Source organism: Mytilus trossulus, chromosome 3 (genome assembly GCF_036588685.1).
Source record: "Mytilus trossulus isolate FHL-02 chromosome 3, PNRI_Mtr1.1.1.hap1, whole genome shotgun sequence".
In the NCBI taxonomy this organism is placed as follows: Eukaryota; Metazoa; Mollusca; class Bivalvia; order Mytilida; family Mytilidae; genus Mytilus; species Mytilus trossulus.
The window spans coordinates 79342459-79365408 of record NC_086375.1 but is presented as its reverse complement, the minus strand read 5'-3'; the positions used below and the strand labels follow the sequence as shown (position 1 = coordinate 79365408).

At 31.0% G+C, this 22950-nt stretch overlaps 1 protein-coding gene across 3 annotated transcripts; it reads left to right on the top strand.

Moving 5' to 3' along the window:
• The first annotated feature begins 284 nt into the window (after window positions 1-284).
• LOC134712551 (prelamin-A/C-like) lies at window positions 285-22950 on the top strand. Of its 3 annotated transcripts, none has more exons than XM_063574235.1 (8): window positions 285-410; window positions 16871-17308; window positions 17754-17843; window positions 18521-18706; window positions 19413-19692; window positions 20185-20310; window positions 20728-20948; window positions 22386-22950. In XM_063574235.1, the coding sequence occupies exons 1-8, from the start codon at window positions 382-384 to the stop codon at window positions 22558-22560; spliced, it is 1545 nt and encodes a 514-aa protein (XP_063430305.1). In that variant the 5' UTR covers window positions 285-381; the 3' UTR covers window positions 22561-22950. The 3 variants fall into 3 exon arrangements, with proteins under 3 accessions (XP_063430305.1, XP_063430303.1, XP_063430304.1); XM_063574233.1 differs by lacking the exon at window positions 285-410 and adding an exon at window positions 10111-10245 and having other exon boundaries at window positions 22386-22948; XM_063574234.1 differs by lacking the exon at window positions 285-410 and adding an exon at window positions 11270-11392 and having other exon boundaries at window positions 22386-22949.

The following is a 22950-nucleotide window of genomic DNA, read 5'->3' as shown; positions in this document are numbered from 1 at the left end:
GAAAGCCATACACTTTCGCACCCATACCGAAAACAAAGGATGTATACCCAGATAGATATAATTAACATTGTTATATGCAATTTTTAAACAATTTTTCACGATTGATATCTTTTTTGAATGAACTTTTTGACAGATTTTGTCAGTGAATGGTATAATTGATTTTCGAATTTTAACTTTTAGTAGATTATGTAAGTAATTACAACATTGAATGATAATTTTAATGAATTATAACAAACAAAAATAAAGACCTAGGAAACAGTTCATTCGGTTGTTATGTACTGGGAGAAAAGTTGAAATAGGCTCCACTCATTGAGGCAGTTGATATATACTTTTTTTTATATATATTTGGAACACTAAAATAGAACAAAAAGAAAAAGCAAAATGTACTCGTGGAATGTCCGATATCGAAAGTAAGTATAATTGTAGTTAAAATAAAACTCGTATTTTCTTTTGTCAGGTTGGTAAACAAATTAGATAGTAGAATTGAACTGTTGATACATAAAACATATATAGCAACAAACTCCTATAACCAGATATCATTCGTTTTCGAAAAGGTCGCCCAGCTAAAGTAAAGAAAGAACATTTTAACTGCTTATGCTAATCAACAGTGCCAAACAAAAAGTTCGGATAACGGGTGGTTTGTTTTCATTCCAAACGCACACGATTTCTTATAATCAACGTATTCTAAAACTATAAAACAATTGGTTGAAGGACTTTCTAATATGGTTGACTGCATATTCAAGGTTGAAGGAACAGAATAAAAAATAGGAATCAGTTTGTTTTCGATTGATGAGTTTGACTGTCCCTCTGGTATCTTTCGTCCCTCTTTGTTAAAACACTAACATTTCAAAATCATTCTCTATTTTGCAATATGTTTTCGTATATTTCTTTTGCGTGGATTCAACAGCATCATATGACATCTATATGCCGTTCTTAAGATATTTATTGTTAATTTCGAGTTCATATATCATTTATCCTAAATTATAATGCTTGTGTGGCTTTTTCGGACTCAGTGGTGCGTCAGAGGTATTTATTTCTCCTGTTATAATAATTTATCAGAATATTTGTTTTTTTAATCAACATTTCATCAAAATTACATGTGAACTATTTTGAAAACAAATGACACTCATTACCATCAGTTTAGAAAAAATAAAATACCACGAAATATTTTTGTTTTTATCTTCTTTTCCCCACATTCTTATAGTGGCTACCATTCGCCCCTGTTGGAATATGACATTATCTTCAAATGTGAAATATCAGAATTTTTGTTTTTTTACATCGAAAATCATGGATTTTAATTGCATTCAATGTCATAAATATACAGTTTATTGTACATTCGTTGGCATGGTCCATGGACTTTACATGGTATAATATTTTGCTTATTATCAAATGGAAACATTTTTATTAAAAATAAACTTTATGAATGCATGTCACAACATTTGGCTATTTGAATTGAATTAATTGAATAATAGCAATCCAAATAGATGTTAACCAGTCCTACTTTCGTGTTTCGTGTACATCAAAGTAAAAATTTATATCTACATCACAAACAGTCAATGATATAATTAACTAATTGCAAAATAAAATACATGTGAATTTCAGGTACATGTATACTCGAACCGAGCAGTGTAATTGAAGGACATTTAAATCGCAGTAAGATCTTTATTTTAACAAAGCAGTTCAAAAATAAATATCATATCGTCTGTGAATGTACAAAATTTGATAGGGCTGAAAAAATATGGAATAAATTACAACATCGATAAAACCTAGAATGTTAAAATCAAATTCAAGACCCTTTGGAATGATAGTTTGTAGACAAACGAAAAAGAGCAGTACATACATTATTTTGTGAAATAATTACATATCGTCGTTTGATTCTTAAAAATAGAGATAGTCGCGAGCCTGTTGTTCAGTGCTTGTTGCTGGGATTCATTTTTGTGTTTTTTATATAGATTTATATTTGTGACTTGGAGAGTTGTCTCATTGGCACTCATACCACATCTTCTTATTTACAGCTGTATATCTTAGATCCAAGTAAAAGGTTTATCTTCCCATTGTACTATAATACGAGATTTCTGCACTATAACAGTTTTTGTCATGACCACCTGTTGACCTCTTGACACATTTGCTTTTACATGGCGTTTGGTTGCCTCTCATTTACGTCTTTTCACATATCATCCCTCTCCCGTTCGTTTTGTTTCACGATAGAGAGCAGCGATTTACAGGTATGAAACTGCTGTATTTTAACAAAACATCTGAGTCAATAGGAGAAGGAAAGACATAATTATTGGATACCAATTTATAAAATGAAGAGTTTATGATTCAATTCCTTTGTGTAAACAAAAAGTAAAACTGAATCTTGGGCATGAGTTATTGGGATCGAGAGGTAATCGTATCGTTCTATACTTTTAAAATATTTACAAGTTCCCTGCATTTCTAGTAACTACTGAAATGATAAAATAATCACAGTATTGCAGCTCCCAAATTGTTCACTTTAAGTAGTTGGTTAAATGTTTTACCAAAGAAATCGATTGAACACGCACTATTCTATTTTCAAAATTATTCTGAATTCTGAAGAAATTTCTTTTTAATGCTAACAGTGAATGTATATTTCCATTTATAACAGTGTAAGTTGACAATCGTAAGTGTACTTTAAACAAAACGCCATGAGATCACGGCCATAATTAAATGAGACAATGTCGAAACAGACGACTAAATTCGAAATCCGTTTTTTTTTTTATAACAGCATCGGTTAAGGTTGAAATATATGATCGATTAGATTACGCTTCAAATCTAAACCAAATGAATATGGTTTCGCGAGAACAATTTTACTGATACTTCTTGTTGAGCTTTTCTGGAACAAAATATCAAAAATATAGTTAGGGTAGGTAGGCGTTTCATCCATTTATTGTCAATCTGTAAATATTTTTGTTAAATAAAGGCTGTAAGGCCATAGATAACTAAATGAGTCCTTGACTCGTTCATTACTCGGACATATGTGATATAAAATGTCTTTCGGTGAGGTTTATTTTGTCAAAATTACAATGAGTTCATCAGTACGTAACGTTAACATCAGTATATATAAATATTTTTCTTCGTTACTATAAACGTATAATAACAATTTTTTTTCTTTTTCTTTACGAATAAAATGGTATTAAGCTAAATATGTTATAAAGTATGTCAGATTGAGATTTTCTAGTACGGTTGCAATAATTTGGAACAATGGTTTTCTGTCAAATTAAACACAATAATGACTGTAATATTTCTGATTCAAAACAGATATTTTCATATGTAGGAAATGGTGAATTTAACATGGTATTAAAAACCAGCAAATCTCACACTTGTATGACACTCGCATACAAAATTATATTTTATTGATAACGATGTATATATAAACAAAACAAACAGACAACACAGATTCAAATTCCGAAAAGGAAATATAAAGTATAGAGCTGTAGAGCTGCATATGTTAAGTAAGTGCTCGAGGAGTAAAATCTAGCGTTCAAGTTGTAAGGTATAGCGCTGTACATATGACATTGAGCGCTGTATGTATTAGGTAGCAATACACAGTTAGGATTTTGGTTTTGCAATTCGGCTCGGGTGAATTTGTACAATACTAAACTTTTATTTAGATGTCTAGATGTCAAATAAAAATTATATAACAGTACATAACAACGACAGAAAAAAATCTGACATCTTTCTTTAACGAAATCACATGATTCTACAAACAGTGACGTCATTTTGTGATGTATATATTATCTTGAGATTCGTACAATTATATGGAACAAGATCCATAAATACATATTTTTTTTCACTATACTAGTCCAAAAAATTATTATTATAATGCTCTTGTATGGCTATTTCAAATAAATGCTGTGACGACGTCATAATTATTTGGATTAACACAATACTTTATCCATGGAAAATGGAAATTAACTCAACTATACGGGATAAATATTACATATGTAAAATGTTCTGATAATACAGATTTCAAATTACAAACGATAAGACACAATTTCCAACAGATCCGACATAAAAAAAAACAATATATTTGAATACACGAATGTTGATGAATGTATAAATACCGAGACACGTCGTATGGCAATACAAGTTCACATTCGGCAAAACATATACAAGTGAAAGATTTTGCTGGCTTTAAACCCAATTTTAATCAATCATTTTCAACATAAGGAAATTACTGAACCGAGTTAGAAACATGACAGTTGTTATCCATTGGTATGATGTGTTTGAGCGCAAAATTTTGCCATTTGATTAGGGACTTTCTGTTAAAAATTTCCTCGGAATTCGGTATTTTTGGTATGTAAATTTCAAAAGGCTTTAAACACAACTACTATCTAGTATCTGTATTAACAGGACTCAATCATTCAAAACAAAAAGAAGCTATAATGATAAATCCTATACAGAAGGTTCATGAATTTTGAAGGATGACTGACATCTAGCTTCTTGTTTAATTTGACATAAATTCTCAACTTTGTTACAGAATATAACAACCGATCTCAACCTGATATACTTTAGAACATATTTTGTTAATCAAAATTGAATTGGTAAAAAAAGAGAAGAACAGAACTGTCAATTAACGTTTATAGTGCCAGAAAAAGAATATTATAAGAACACTTATATACTGATGATGACCTTACGTATTGATGAACTCATTGACAACTAGTCAAAAACTAACCGAGCTAGCCGCACTTATCTGCGGGAGTCAAGTGTTATTGGTCCGAGTAATGAACGAGACGGTTTATTCACGATTATCCCACTTTTTTAAAAACATTTTAGAGTACTTATTGTCCCACATGATTTTATAAAGTAAGATGTTCTTAGATATACAAGGTAACTGTTGTTTGTGTTGCTAGAGAATTAATTATTGCACATTTAATATTAATTTGATAAAAGTATAAAAAAAAAAAATGTTTTTCATTAGATTAAGACACTTTTGAATAAAAAAATATAATATTTATGAAATATATCTACAACGTTCCGTTATTCATATATAAGAAATGTCAATACCGTAATATTTAAATTAATATAGAAATAATGCATGCAATCTATATCTATATCATGAACGGGAAGATTAATACAAAAATTTATGATAAAAGAGATTATTTTTCATTTCCTATTGTTTATTATCAATTTTTAGAAGGTGACGTTCCCTTGTCACCATCTTATGGTGTTTATGTATCTCAACTTGTACGATTCGCTCGTGTATGTAGCAACGTATTAGATTTTAGCTAGAGAAATTTATGTATTACTGAAAAATTATTACACCAGGGTTTTCGATATCACAAACTTGTCAAAACATGAGCCAAGTTCTTATTCTGCTATCTATGGCATCTCGTCAACAAAATATTTACAGATTGAAAATAAATTGATAAAACGTCGACCTAAATAAAATCATCATAGATACCAGGACTTAATAAATTTACTTTTTGATATTTTGTACCAGAAAAACTCAACAGGAAGTGCCTGTAAACCTTTTTCCCGTTTTACCATTTTGTTGAGATTTTTCAGACGTGAACTGCAAATACAAGTTGTGAATCTAGTCAAACAAAGTGTATTTGCTGTGGTGATGTATAAGGACGTCGACGGCTACTTATACATCACCACAGCAAAGACACTAAGTACATATCTGAGAGTACTCGCAGTAAATGACAGCTAGTTTAAAGGCAATAAGAATAATTAAAAATCAATTTGAATCTAAGACTAAAATAAATTTTATGACTTCATATTAAATACCATGTTTGATTCAATTGTATCTACTATGTGCAAAATAAAATATGTAGATATCATTATTTGTTCATGTTTTTTTCTTCAAATCTTATAAGGTACATTGATTTGTAACTTGTAATTAACTGCAGTATAAAAACAAATTAATCACTACTTAAAACAGTTTCCAACTGCCCCACATTTAAACTTCCAAATTGTCCCCTATTTAAACTTCCCAATTGTTTCACAAACATATTTCCGACTGTCCAACAAAATTCAATAAGTGTTTACCTATAATTTCAAAAAGTGGGACAATCGGGAAGACACCAATGAGCCAAGCTCTTATTCTGCTATCTATGGCATTTCGTTAACAAAATATTTACAGATTGAAAATAAATTGATAAAACGTCGACCTTAATAAAATCATCATAGATATTACTCGATTTATTTCACTTGACTGGGCGGAGTTTCACCAGTTCGCTCATAACAAACCAGTCCATCTATGAATAGGTGTTTTAGGATAAACTCATTAATGAAGTGTCCAGTTATTCATTTGTAAATTACTTTGATAACACTGATAGGTGATTAGAAATCAGTAATGATTATAACGGTAATCATCCTTGCTACACACATCTTCAAATAGACTGTCCTTATGCAAATTAAAACTTAAGCTCCGCCCGATCAGTTTAAATAACATTGGTAATACCAGGACTTAATAAATTTACTTTTTGATATTTTGTACCAGAAAAACTCAACAGGAAGTGCCTGTAAATCTTTTTCCCGTTTTGCCATTTTGTTGAGATTTTTCAGACGTGAACTGCAAATACAAGTTGTGAATCTAGTCAAACTAGTTTGATACCAGATTTCAACATTGGATTTGAGTATATGATATATAATAATACGTGTAATGGCAAACGCAAATTCCTATCAATAATGTATCAAAAAGCAATGTTTTATGCCAAAAAATTGCGTGGACCAATATATTTCGCATGTTTTTAGTACGCAGAATTTAATCTAGACTAACAATTACACATACAGAACCATGTGTGAAGGCAAATGGGGTTTAATTTCGATACACTAAATAATATTCAGATAAACATCGCCGATTTAAATCTAGCAAGTGTGTACACAGGATAGTATGTATATTGTTCCGATTGAATAAAAAGGAAATATATGTAGATCGGTATTCAGATATATGTCCATTCCGTCTAATCAATCGCCCATTTCTTGATTTTCATACTTTAGGACCGCTTAACCCATAACATATGCAATCCATATGTAGTGCAAATACGCTGAAACACAATAAATAGCTTTGTGATCTAAAGAGACATAAACCAAATAGCAAAATTAATCCAAGGTTTACTTTGTAGGAGATAAAATCTCTGTTCATAACTCCTGGATACATTTTCCTGTCCAATTACAAATTGACTACTTCGTGTTGGCATTGGTCTGTTGGTTCGTTCTAACTGTGAACATATTTTCACGTATACAGTAACTAAGAAATGATGTTTACACAATGAATTCAAACTGAAATGTATAGAAAATGGAAATGTAAACCAAAAGCTTGAAGACAATATGATTTAGATTCATTTTTGTACCACAAGTGGAACACAGAAAATAATCTCATTGGTTCGATAAACATCGCAACATGTAAGTTTTCTTGTCAGGGAACATCTTAGGAAATGTTATACTCGGCTTAACTGATGCTTAGAAACACGTCTGCAACTCTACATGAACTAATATGAAAACCAAAGGAGGTGGGATTTTCCCCAGACGATTTCCAAAATTGCAAAACTCGCATTTCATTGGTTTTGTACAGAAGTCAATTTAGGCCTTTAAAAATATACTTTGAATTCGATATTACGTATTGTTACAACCTTCATAACGAATCATAAAATCGTTTTCACGCATTGAATACGTGAATTAGAGTTTGACATATAAACATGTATAGACATCTGTCGAAGACCGACTGTTGTCTTTTTGGTTTGTTTGTATTTGGGGTTGCTAACTCGTTGACGTATACTCCACGTCTTCTTTTCTTCTTAAACAATGTCAGTTATTGAATTAAATGTGTAATTTAAATATTGTTCAGATGTCGAGGCAATAGTTCATGTGAAAATTTTATAATGATAGGCCAGTGTATTGGTACTACGTTTGAATAGAAACATGCCCATAATAGTTGTGATAATATTAAATTGTTTTACATGGTTACATTGATAGCACTAAGATGTTTTTTTCCAATTATATCATTATTATTAAGTAATTCATATTTATGAAACGCTACACAATTAAATTTTGAAATGAAATGTCCATTAAGTGTTAAACAAATTACTGAAGCGAGCACGGAAAAAAATCTTTTATTGTACTCTTCTCATTTTAAACCTATTTTGAATTTCACACAAATTTTATACATTTTTTTTATCTTAAGTTACTTGCATCAACTGTTTTCATTCAATTTTGATTTTATTTGTAATTGACACACATAGTTTGATCATTTAATTTAGCCACCGAATAAAAAATGCAATGATGCACTTAAATCTTGAGATTATTTTAAATCCACATAAATGAATGTAAATATGTTTAGGCATTTCATTAAAAAACTAAATTTCATTTAAAAAAAGTTTTTTTATCACAAAATAAATATTCTGAGATCTAATTTACGTCACTAATCTTTTAGACCTTGACAGAGTACTTCAAATATCTTGAACTATATCTATACATTTGTAAAAAGAAACAATGACATAACAAACGTATAGAGAGGCTGACTGGGAACCTTCACAGATGCAAATACTTACATATTTGAACGAAGACATTTTGTTAACGATGGCGATGAATTTTCGGAGGTTAAGTAATGGCTTATTATGCTGCTTTTTTTTTTGGGGGGGGGGGGGGGGGGGGGGGGGGCTATACTAGACCGCAATCTAAAAATAACCATTTCAATTCGATTGAATTTAAGTAGATTTTGTGTACACGTCAAATTGATAGTAATTGCAAAAACACCAAAATGCGGTCATTGACAATATAAAATGCGAATGGAAGGGGGGAATGTGTCAAAGAGACAATAACATGACCCTAGGGCAAAAACCAGCCCGATGCCACCAAACGGGTCTTCAGCACAGCGAAAAAAGCAGCAGCTGGCCCAATAACAGCAATGTGTACTAGTTTAGCAAAAATGGACATCACAATAATCTAGAATGTACAGCACAACATCGACCCAAAGTTAGCAACAATAGAAGTGATAAGCATATCAATATCGTCCATCAACACGAAATTCCTTTAAAGAATGGCAAAATAAGAACGATCTAGTAAGATATACTGAGTGCATTACTTTCTAAAACAAACGATGCGAACGGCAAAGCGCGCACATGTTTGATCATTTGTTTCTAACATACGTTTGCAAAGTTCACATATACGTTGACAAACTATGCTCTCACTAGAAATGCGTCTACAGTTTGTCTTTCATTGTTTGTAAGTTCAAACGTTGCATTGTTTCTTACTTCTAGTTAAATATAAGGAATGCCCACCAACTATGATTACTAAATTGAATTCAATGGTGAAAAAACACAGTTGAATTATAAGAAAACATCGGAACAATCTGCAAAAAGACAAACAATGCAGTAAAATCTTCACCCAAGTGCTCATCATAGCGTATAAACGTAACAAAAATATAAAATAATTCCTTGGTAAATAGGCTTTAGTTGGAAGACTTTTGAAAAGTGACTCATGCTTTAACAGTTTAAGCACAAAATCCCGAACCACTGTTAGTAATTACCTTAATTATAGGCAACACACTTTCATACATATGAAGTAAAAAATAATACGCTGTAAAGTCTTGCAGATTATTACGTATGTTCAATGGTAAAAATGAACCGCATTTAATTATAATTAACATTATTGAAAGTTCAAATAGGGTCAGTAATCACTGACTTAATGATGTATTTGTTTCTACTTTTGTAGCGTTAGAAAACGATATCAAACGCCAAACAACGTTTACAAAATTTTGGTTAAAAAGAAATGCACTCACTGCTTTGTCATTTTCTTTAGAAACGTTGATTCTAGTGCATGTGCAGCAACAAATGGAACTAATATTTCGATTTTTATAAAGTTTTAAGTACGCTCATGATTATCCATGATTATTTAAATTCTACAGAATCCTTCTAGTGCTCAAGTTGACAAATTCCTCCTCTTAAAAAATTAATTCACGGTCAGGTCAGTTAAATCCATGCAATTACTATATCTCCTATAAACATTCAAAATATTATGATTTTTTTATACAATGTAATGTGATTTACCTGAATAATTACAACAGAGTCAGTATTAAAACAGTTACAATCAGACTCCTTGGAAACAATTCACCACGTTGTTATATAAACAAAGAAACATGATCCGTTGCGTATACAAGTAACAAAATATAAATAAAAATGCATCAATAGGTATTTTCACTTTTTAAATTTAAATTAACTAGAGAGCAAGTACAATGTTTCGGTGGAATTCATCATATTGTGAAAACCGGTGTAGAAGGTAAGCATAAATGTATTTAAAATAGTTCAGTTTATGGGACTATTTTTCTTTCTTTGAAATTGTACTCATTATTATCTTTTCATTTCTCATTCTTTATATGGGGAGACGGGTGGAATTAGAATAAATTTTAGAAACAAGCCAAAACAGAAACACAACATAATCAAAGATAAGAGACTTTATTTTTTTTAGCAAAAGACCAGTGTTAACCAGTATAAGCAATATACAAAGATGTATCAAGGTCTTCAAAATTAAGCAAATGATAGCTTATTCTTTCTTATCATTTTGGAGAACTTTTATGGTCATTCCGGAGTTAATAAAAAGCTTGCTTCCCTCGTTTTAGTTGGTAACCCGGATTTGATGTCTCGTAATCGATTTGTGACTTTTGAACACCGGTTTAATATTGTTGTCTTTATTTAAAAAGTGAAAAAAAGGAGAAGTATTGTCAAAATTAAATTTCTTTTTTTTATACTAGGAGTACAGTTTTGTCAACTGCTACATATCAGCTCTTATTTATAAAATGATACTAAATTGTATGACACTATATATTAAAACAATACAGAAATTAAGGTTAGCACATTTTGTTAAGCATACAAGTTATTAAAATAATGAGTCATGATTCGGTTGACTTGACCTTATATTTTGACATTATATAGTTATGATACTTATTTTAATCATTTGACACTTAATTTGGATAAAAAGTGCTAAATTTGTCTTGTAAGAAAGAAAATTATTTTTCGATATTTTTTTACAGCGTGAATTCACCTGTATCTATGAAAAGTTGTTGCTAACAACTTGGGTAGAACAAAGGTTTACTTATTATATAATTAAAATAATCACCAAAATATGCGCTTTAAACAATCTCTCTTTTTACTCCTTTAATAACACGTCAGATGAAGTGTGAGATAAAACAACGGAATCTTTGTTACTGTTTATAAATCTTTCCGTATTAGACTTTTAATAAAACAAAGATTTTAAAAAGTGAGAACACAATATTAGCCCTTAGATACATCAGCACCGCCTAGTAAGTATACATAGAAACCAAGTTTACTTTTCACTTATGTTTAAACTGACATTTAATCATTGAATTAAAGAAGATCTTATCTACTTTCAACATGTTTCCGCGGATGTCAGGTGTCAGATATAACAGGTAGGAATAAAAGTCTTATACTAAAGAATTCTTAAAACGACTTGAAATCCTAACGGGTTTTTTTCCCAATCATGCATTGATGTACTTTTGTTAACGATAAAGAAATGATACTCCTGACATGTGTATTTGAATGATAAGAATGCATACCCTCCATAACACATACATACATATGATAGTTTGTTATAGCATCAGTGATGAAGTTTTAAAGTTCACAAAAGATAGCAGTTATTGTGTCATGTGAAACATTAAGATTCAAATGGGTCAAGTGAAAAAGAAAACCAATGGGAATGTAAATACTGAAGAAAATTGTATGTGTTCCCCTCCATTTCATTTACCAAGTTCCCGTGAAATAGAAAACCAAATTAACATTACACATTTTGTTTTAGCAACCAAACCATCAAGACGTTTGTTAGATAACTTGTATGAGGCGCAGATTAAGCCAAAATTGTTACATTTGAGGAGCTCCAAAATTTGAATTAATCTAGTATTCATTAGTCATTGAGGACTTTCTGAAATAAACTATAGGAAAAAATTATCTTGATTGCAGAGACATATTCTGCAATTCCACAGGTAACAAAACAGGACTTGCTTAAAACATAATATAACCTCAATGTTCATTATGACCCCCGCCCCCCCACCAATTATAGATTTATAGATCCATTTAGTAGTTTCTAAAAACTGGAAATGATTTGACAGAGACGAACGGGGGAATATGACACATTTTAGAAAGGATACATTTGCCTTGCTGTTCCATCTATGGGTCCACCAATCAGCTGTTGATTGGGTTCTTTAACAGTAGTTATGACGTTCTTTGTTCTCATGTTCAAAACTGTACAATGATATCAGATATGAAATACCTGCATGCAGAAATCCTGCTCCACAGCTGTCAAATGAAGTGTACATGGTATTCAAAATCTTAGTTAAAGGGAGAAGATCCATCAAAATTCGTTTTCGTCTGTTATTGGTCGTAAACTTCCAATTATCAAATAACATCAAAAAGTATTATTTGATTTTTTTTAAATGAAGTCATCAGCATAACGAGATCAATTGAATCGTTTAAATTAAAGGTAAATGAACCTTATGTTTGCACACAGTTAATTTCATGTACTTTCTATTAAACTACAAAAACATATTCCCTGAGATAACTTTACACAAGTTTTACCTTACTAAAAAATCTGCAGAATTTAAAAAACCCACAACTCCTTCTTTAGCTTAAAATATGCAGAACATGGTTTAGTTTAAACATAATTTGTTTGCTGAAAGATAATCAAATAAGACACCATCACATAGTCTAATCTTCAAAGTTCAAGAGATCTAATTATACAAATAATAGAACACATATAATGATTATCATGTCTACTCTTATTTAAAAGCAATCTGTCAAAAAAAGAGAAAGAGACAGAAAAGAATAAAAACAAAATTTAACTTATATAACGTTTAAATGTGGACATTTTGTAACTATTTGTTCAATGACAAATCTTACTGACCCAACGACAAGGAAAAAGACATACCTTTTTGCTACTTTTTCTGTACAAGTCTTTTATGATTGAGACATAATTCTCTTAGTTTAGTTAGTCACCAACTGTAAATGCATCAAGGGTAAAGTATTCTGTAGATTATTATAAAACAAATAAACTGTTCTTTTCTTTTTCTCTTTATCTGTCTAAAGTTATACTTGAACTGATTCAAATTGATTTGTCTCTCAAATATTTCCCATTATTTCTAATATTCCAAATTGACACCAAATGACAATATTGCAATCTGTATTTGGCAAAACTTTTAGGAATTTAGGTCCTCAATGCCCCTCAACTTCATACTTAATTTGGCCTATTTAACTTCGTATTATGTATTCGAGCGTCACTGATGTGTCTTTTGTAGGCGAAACGCGCGTCTGGCGTAAATACAATATTTAATCCTAGTATCAATGGCGAGTTTATCTATATTAATAATTAGACACAATAATAATCAGTTTGAAAGGAAATAAAAATTCTATGGAGGATTATGCCGGGCAATGGGCTGAACGCGAACATAATTAGTTGATACTCAATCCGAATGGGTTTAGACTTTCAGTACGTTGATACACATTATAATTAAAAACTAAAAATAGACCTATGAACACTCCTGTTAAATGTTCCTTTGGAATTTCAATATGTGCAGAACTGTAAAAGAAACCATAGTTATATAAGTGGCCTTGTGGTATATTGCTGGGTCTGCCACGGGTTTACCGAATTCTTTTCAAACTATAAACATCCATTTCTATCAGCAATCAAAGCCTGGCTTCAGTATTATTGTGAAACTACTTAATCTCCGCGAAGTGTGAATTAGATGTGGATATCTAAACAAAATCCCAAGATATGCATACACTCTAAATAAAGGCAACAGTAGTATACCGCTGTTCAAAACTCATAAATCCATGGACAAAAAACAAAATCGGGGTAACAAACCAAAACCGAGCGAAACGCATTAAATATAAGAGGAGAACAACGACACATCACCGAAACGCAACACACACAGAAGCAGACCCTTTTATTTTCCAATATAATAAGACGATTCGACTTTTCTTTGCATTAAACAAGTATTCCCCGTTCAACACTTAACGACTGATTAGCATAAACCGTCCAAATTTTGTTTAATAAAAATTAACGGCCAACGAAGATACAAAATATTGTTTAAGGAGTGATACATTATACTTTGAAAATTTCAATTCTGATTCTATCAAAATCTTTTCTTTGCTTGATTTCATGATGTTTACATCTTTGTTAATTTTGGAGGATTTTAATTAAACAAACAATCGGCATTCCTTTAGGAAACAACTTTGCTCCTCATTTTGTCGACTTTAAATGACCTTCTTATAAAAGATAAAAAAGCTTGCAGTATCTGTTATTTTTACGTTCCTCTATACTGATGATGTCCTCTATCTATATAATTCAAAACAGCTACAGTTATGTCTGCTTCATATCTTCACTAGAAATTGGTATCGAGAGTTGGTAGAAAACAAAAAGGGATAATTTCAGCTTCTTAATTGTGAACTTTCCATTTTTATGTTGCAACATCATAGCAGCACTTGAGAGATTCTCTTCCAGTTAAACGATATTCCAAATCCTGTGTTTTTCTATCATTATTTCTTTGATAGAGGATTTATGCTTACACAGAAGCTTTTGGGACCCAAATTGTAAATTCGAAGTCAGCCTTGAAAAATGGTGTAGACGGCTGTCGAATTGATCCTTATTGGATATCTGTTTCGCAAAAGACGACGAATATGTTCTAATTGTCGTAGACACAATTCCGTTATCTTTTCCTCGAATGAAACTAAAAATACGGAATGAGACTTATTATCGAATTTGTAACTCCGTAGCATCAAGACGGGTGCAATATGTTAAGCAGGAACACTGCCCTAGCATCTAAGATCAGCCTGGATTTGAATGGGTTTCGTTTTGCTCAATCCTTTAGTTTTTCTATGTTATGTTTTGTAAACTGCTGTTCGTCTTTTTGTTGCTTTCGTGTTTTATTTCCAAAAACGTTATTAGTTTGTCTTCAAGTTTTTATCCCCTTCGTGTATTCTGGCTCTCTTTCGAATTTATTATTTTCGGTTACTTGATTATATAGAAAATATGTCAGTCATTACAAAGAATTATAATGCCATTTTTGCAAATTTAAAAATGATTAGAATATTAGATAAAGCCCACAAATCCACTAGTTACTTGACGGTGGATACCGTATATTCATTGTAACATAAAAAAAAAATGGAAAGTTCAAATTCTTATTTTATCTTAATCTTTTCTAATTCTAGAAGGTTTTTTTTAAAAGTTACATTTTACAAAGATCTCCTGTACCATAAACGTATTTAAGTATTCCAAGAATAATGTTTTGGTGTTGGTGGTTGTTTTGTTTGAAGAATCGTGTGACAGATGATGAATACTTACCTTGTCGATTTACCTTGTCAAGGCACTGTTCATTCATCTTTTGTTATGGGCAGACATACATACAGCTATAATTCAAGTGTATTATATCTCTCTGTTGGGACAAGAAAAGGGTGAGTGAGGGCGTAACATTTTTTTTCTATTTTGATAAAAGAAACAAACAGGAAAATGTTATTTTTTCAAACAGCTCACTGACGAATTCATCTCTTTCCTTTCCTATGTTTCAATGGAAAAAAATATTTTCCCACTTCTCTTCTGAATTCAAAAATGAGGATTATTTTCGATAACAAAGAATCAAACATTTTATTTAAAAGAAATTATTCCATACCTCCTTCCACAAAAGACGAACAAATTGGTACGAAATTTTGAGTTCCTGTGTATTTCCTAGTTTGATAGACTTCGGTCTATTACACTTATTTTTCATTTAAGTTACCTTTTTACTAATGTTGCATGAAAGTTCAACCTAATAAAATTTCACATAAACGACATAGCAATGAAATAATTATGCTAGTTATTTAGAATTTGCCTCTTTTTTATTTTTTTTTATTGAATTTAGTTTCCACTTTATTGGGGGCGGAGGTTATGAAAAGGACAGAAACATTAAAATCAGGTTGAAATTTGTAAATCTGACCTTAGAATGTTTAGTCACCACAAATTTCAGATAAAACAGCAGTTTGACCCGCTTCCATTCAATAGTAAGACTTATTCACTTTGGCATATAGGTCTACTTGCAATGAACTTTTCACACACTAGTAAACAGCAAGGATTGACTTAGGTTAGAAATATAGTTACATCAGGTTTTCAACAACGGAGTGAAATGTGCGAATTTTGTTGAACGTTTTATCCCAGGAATAGATTACCTTCGCCGTACTTGGCACAACTTTTGGGAATTTTGGGTCTCAATGCTCTTCAACTTTGTACTTGCTTGGCTTTTTTCACTATTTTGATCTGAGCGTCACTGATGAGTTTTATGCAGACGGAACGCACGTCTGGCGTACTAAATTATAATCCTGGTACCTTTTATAACTATTATTAATTTATTTATTTGTTGGGGAACTATGTTTCCTTTGGTACATATACTCGCCACCAAAGGAAACCATGCCAGGCAATACATGTTCCGTATATAATGAAATTGGATCATACACGGTATCAAGCTTAAAATTGCTCAATTGGTCTAATACGTTTACAGAGTATTGTTTTCTCGTCAAAACATTCGAATACATGCACACACAAAAAAATAATTCATAGTTTCATTTAAAATGTTAAAAACGATATTTCAACATTTAACTAGAATATAAACTTGTTCGGGTTATAAGTTTGAAATCATTCACTATATCCAAATTTTCTATTTGCGTCGCCAATAAAACAAAGGTAACCTTCCTTTTCTTTAAATATACAGGTTTAAAATCAAATACAAAATTTTTGATTCAATTCAGATTCAGATCCAAATTAAATTAGGATGTATTTAAGATTATTTTGATACTAGTAACCCTTACTAATTATTATTAACGAAACACTCACCTTTATAAGAATAAGAAACAGTATTGTTTTCTTTCAGTGGTAACAGCAGTTATGGAAATAAACCACACAGCCGAGGCAGCTATATGTTCAACTCCAGTGAAACTAAAGGAAATATCAATGCCTTTTCAAACCCCAAAACTGTCGCTTTTCAGTCGTTTTCGAGATCATCGTCAGCAGAACCAAAAGCATGGCAAAATGGTGGAGGAATTACTTCAAGTAGCAGTTACGCTTACACTGGTAACAACACCGGAAATACGTATAACCAGAGCAGTTTTACATCTACAGTTCGTTTAGAGGATAAAGAGGAACTACAGAGGTTAAATGACAGATTGTCACAATATATAATTAAAGTAAGACAGCTTTGGGAACAACGAGGACAAATTGACTCAGTCGCTTTCATTAAGTCAACAAAAATCCTAGAAGAAGAGGTGATAAAGCTAAAAGGATTATATGAACACGAACTTGAAAAAATAAGGTACAACGTTATGTTTTTGTCCCATCGACACCAAAAAATAAGTTACAACATTATGTGTTAGTCACATAGAAACTACAATTTCGGTAATACCTAGAAACTACAGTTTCGGTTAGAACTTTGTCATATATTAAAGATATAGATATATTTTATCTTTATTTGAAAAATGATTTTAAATATAAATTTTCTTTTTTATAGTTTGTTGACGATCAATAAGTTTGGTTAAAGGTATACATGTAAACAGCCTTTTTGTCAAGAAGTAAAAAGTCTAGAAAATACCTATCACTCAAAAATAGATATTGGTCGCTTACAAAAAAAACCAGTCATGTAATTGTAAGCCAACTTTTCAACCATAAAAAGTAAAATATGCAACTGTATTCATAGAAGCTTCCTACGTTTAATAGATAACCACAATGAAAAATATAACTTATTTTATTTTCATGTGTAGAAAGCAACTACAAGACAATGCACGTGATAAAAACAACTTCCAGCAACAATGTGGGATCTACATGCAAACCATTGAAGATCTGAAAAAGAGGTTCGTCTGTTAAATGAAACACTTACATTTTGTTTTGCATGTTAAGTGCAAACTATTCAATATTGTATTGAATCTTTAACCGAGTAAAGCCATTTTGATGAAATTTGAATCATGATTTCCAATAACAGAAATAAGGCATATTATTATATAAAAACAAAAACAAAAGTAAAAACTAATATGAAATTGTTCAACTTCATATATTGCATTATACCTTCATGACTGGAACATAATCAATATGCATGTAGTGTAAAAAAAATCAACCAAAGAAATAGCAAGTTTTAAACTATGAAATAAATGGGTATATTATGATGGCTGTAACTGTATGAAACCACATAGAAATTAATATACAATAATAAAGTTGCCTTACAATATGTTGCAACTAGTATATGTCAATGTATGTCATGGTCAAATTAGAAGATTTCCGTTTATGTCGTAAGTGCTTAAACATTTATTGAGTGCAGTGGTATGTACATGACTCATCGCATTTGCTCTTTTCATTGTACATACACTATTGCAAGTGAATTCAAATACATGTAGTAAAACTTAACTTTCGGCATGAGACATAACACACATCTTTTCTAACCATGTTTCCTATGTATTTATCTGCTCAGATGGATGCTGTAAATTGATTCATGAATTTTACTTTGATGTTTTCAATGCTTAAACTGCTTTTACAGTTTATCGTTGGAATCTGATAAAAACCGAGGACTAATTGAAAGGATCAATGGATATGAACAGGAAATGAGTTACTTAAAACAAGAAATAACTAAGTTGAAGTCAGCACCTAGAGCTGTTGATGAAAGTCCGATGCTAAGAAAGCAAGTAGGGGATCTTTCTAGGGAAAGAGAAGACTTCATGGGAAGGTAATAAGTCCTTAAAAATCATTGTCTTGGTATTATTCAAATACTGTGCTGAAGGTAATCGTTCAGAAAATGATTTTGTTTTAATTTGTGCGACATAACACATACGAATATATTCTAATTACTCGAGATAATAACTGTATGACACAATTAATCTCGGTGACAACATATATTCACTATTTAAGTCCCGAATTGCCAAGTAGAAATTGTTTCATATTAAATTATTAATACTTGAGAAATTTTCAATCAACCGAAAAGCGTATAAGTTATGAAATTTTTGAATTATTCTTCTAATACAAATAATATACATGCTGGATTTATTTGTCATTCCTTTTGGTGGTATGTGTCGTCTACGACTTTCTTGAAACAATATCAATCAGCATAAGGTGCTTTAAAACAAATTCGGCACTAATTATGTATCACTATCACTACGGTAATGCCACTACTAATGGACTTTATAGTCTCCGACAGTATCAATAGCACGGTGGCCATAGCATTTCTACTGACATATTTATAATCAGAGAGAAGCGAGGAAGTCATGAAACCATTTTTCTCTTTACAATTACATGCTACATCCAAAAACGACGCTTTTTAGAAAGACTTTTATGTTTTGTTTTGTTTTATTGACTTGATAATTATTCATAAAACACATATTTAGCATGGGCCTATATTTCAAATGAGCAAGTTTAAAATATCTTATCCATTTTAGATGGGAAAAAGAAGTACACTTTAGAAAGGGTATTGAAGAAGCATTTGGTGCATATAAAAAGAAAGCAGAATTCGACATGAATGTATTAAACCAGCAGCTTGCTGACATGACACAACGTTTTGAGGCGACCAAATCTACTATAATGACTATGGAGACCCGTATTAGAGAGTCTGGCAAATCTGAAACAAATATCAAGGATCTACTAAGACAAGTGCGCTTAGCTGCAGAAGAGGAACTTAGAAAATACCAATCAGATGCTGAATTAAAATATAGCAAAAGTGTAAATATATCTATTATATTATACAAATGTTGTACATGTATAAGGCAAACAAATAACGAATTTGACAAGGGCTACACACATAAATATCTTCAGTTGGTGTAATATTATGCAGCAACGAGTAGCAGCGGATTGTTTAATTATAAAAGTGTGTGAGGCAGTCGAACCAACCTTATTTGTTGTTTTTAAAGGGTATCAGAAATCCTTCATTATATGTTTTAAACTAAATTCTAAGATAAAAATAGCTAAATAGAAGAGTTCAAGGAATTGAACAGCTTTAAATATCTTAAATTAGAGAATGATTTAAAGGAGAAATAAATTAAGTTAAATATGTTCATACATGTAAATGTTATCTTAAAATAAAATTTTAAAACAAGATGAAGTCCGATGAACATATTGGAAGTAAACAACCAATTCTAATAGATTCTGTTTCATGATTTAACTATTCTTTTTTGTGTACAATTCGAAGTTCTTCATTACCACATTTTATTTTAGATTTCCGCATTGCAATCACAATTACAAGGCGATGCTGGTGTAATAGGAAAATTGGAACAGGAGAAAACACAAATCATGGGCAGTTTCGGCGATTTAAAAACAAGAATCGCATCATTGGAGGCACAAGTGAGTTAACGATTGATAACTACATTATTTATTTTTATATCTTATGCGACAAAGCCACAATGACTGATTTTCTTTTATTCGATTGTCTTCTCATTACTGTTTTGTACAAATTCAATAATGATGCGGGACATGACTTTTCCCCTCAGGTACAAAATATATGGTGTACTAGAAAAGGTCTTGTCAGGGGATATAATAATGTATATATAGGGAAAATTTGGACATATAAGATCCATTTAATCATGTTTTTATTCTCCCAGCAATATAGCATCCTCCACCAATAAAAACTGACCACCCGAAATAGCACCATAGACAAATCAATCTATTTGATTTCAACTATTCCAATGTTAATACTATTGACATGAAAAAAATAATTATTGTAATGACAATTTTGTAACCATGCTAAATATGTGATTTAAGATTGGCGCCATGGGCCAGGAAAAACGATCATTAGAGGCTTTAATAGCGCAAGAAAGGTCAATGGCTGCTGCACAGCTTCGTGAGATGGAACGAAGATTCAAAGAAATGCAGAGTGCTCTGTTTGTAAAGTTAGAAGAGTTGCATGTTTCTAAGGAATCTTATATACCACTTAAAGCAGAGATTGAAGCCATGAAAATATTGCTTGCCGAGGAAGAGAAAAGGTAATCTATAAACATTAGGTAAATTAAGATCACTTAAAGCAGAAACTGAAAGCATGAATATCTTGCTGAGGAAGAGAAGTTTTATTATGATTAAATATATTAGCCAATATTTATCTATAGAAAGTAACGCATCGAACCGTAAATTCTGCTAAGTGCAGAAAAAAATAAAAACACAAAAATATTGAACTCCGAGGAAAATTCAAAAAGGAAAATCCAAAATCAAAAGGCAAAAGGCAAAATCAAAAGTCCCAACACATCAAACGAATGGATAACAATTTTCATATTCCTGACTTGGTACAGGCATTTCTAATGTAGAAAATGGTGGATTGAACCTGGTTTTATAGCTAGCTAAACCTCTCACTTGTATGACAGTCGCATCAAATTCCATTACATTGTCAACGATGTATGAACAAAACAAACATACTCAAAGAGTAAAAATGTCAAAAATAGGTTTACAGCAGTCAATATTGTGTTATCATCTTAATATCACTATAAAACAACAAATGTAACGAAGAATCACAAAAAGGCATACATCAAATTTAACATACTCATTTTGCTTTTCTTGTACCACTTAATTTATGTATATAAAGTCTACCCGTAAAGGATAGAAGGTTGTTATTGCTGGTGTAAAATTGCGCGTTTGAAATTCGCACAGGAAGACATAAAAATAATTTTGTCGTTCAAAGTATGAAGACATACATACATGCATAGTCATGTAAAGTTGATATAACAAACAACAGACTCAACAGTAAATGTAATAATAATAAATAAATAATGTGTGGTTCAAAGTATGACGGGATACATACGTACAGTATCACGTCAAATGTATAACATAAAAAACAGACTTAACAGAAAAAGTATTATTATTGAATAAAATAATTTTGTCATTCATAGTATGTCAAGATCCATAAGTAAGAGTAATTTAAGTAAATGAAATAATTTTGTCGTTCAAAGAATGATGTTTTTATATAACCACAGAGTCAATTCAAAAGAATATCTCAAAAATTGACTTAACAGTACAAGTAATATTAATAAAGACTAATAAAATAATACTATAACACGTTATTAAGATGATAACCAACGTCAGTCATGAAAATATTGCGTGCTGCGAAAGAGAAAAGGTTATGTACACTTATTGGGTATATCTATTTATAGAAAGTAATGCGAATAATTGTATATATATATATTTAACTCAAATAGAAATAAGCTAAGAAAATATTAAAATATGGCCAATAATTGAACACAGAAACGGTAATAAACCTTTCACATGTATAGAACATATAGTTCCTAAGTAACACATGAATCATTTGGTCTCTAAGTGATGCTTGTCTCGTTCGCAATCATGCCAGATCTCCTTAATTAATATAAGTCATCATGCATAATATGGAGTCTTTAAAATAAAGACTATCAATATGAATTCATATTTGTATTATGTAGATTGAGCTCACCAATAAAGTACACAACTACGGTCAAACAAACCTTCCATCAGTCAGATTCTTCGTTTACAAATCAGAGTTGCTGTGAAAATGGTGGTGGATGGACTACAAAGAGTAGAGGAAGTGTTTATGCGCCAGGGGCAACAACTACTCGCCGCACTTATTACTCCAAATAAACTGCAATGGTTAAAAATAGAAAATGCTAACTACATATAGACTTTGAAGGATATATATACAAACGTTATTCAGCTTGTATTGCTTTATAGTAATTGCATTGTACCATCAGTAGAAAGTTTATCGGTGGTTTATTATGTAGAACAATTGTACCGAAAATTTAATTATTCATTTCAACATTTAGAATCTTACATTGTATTTTTTTTATGTAAACTTATTTACTTTCCGTTTGCCATTATTTAAAAATGTGTCTGGAGGTAGTCTTAAGATAGTATGGACATCTTTCGCCATCATAGCAGGACACAAAAGGTCTTTTTGTAATCAAGTCAGCAAAAATTGATGCATAAAAAACCCAACATATGGATTATGTTTATATATATATATATATATAT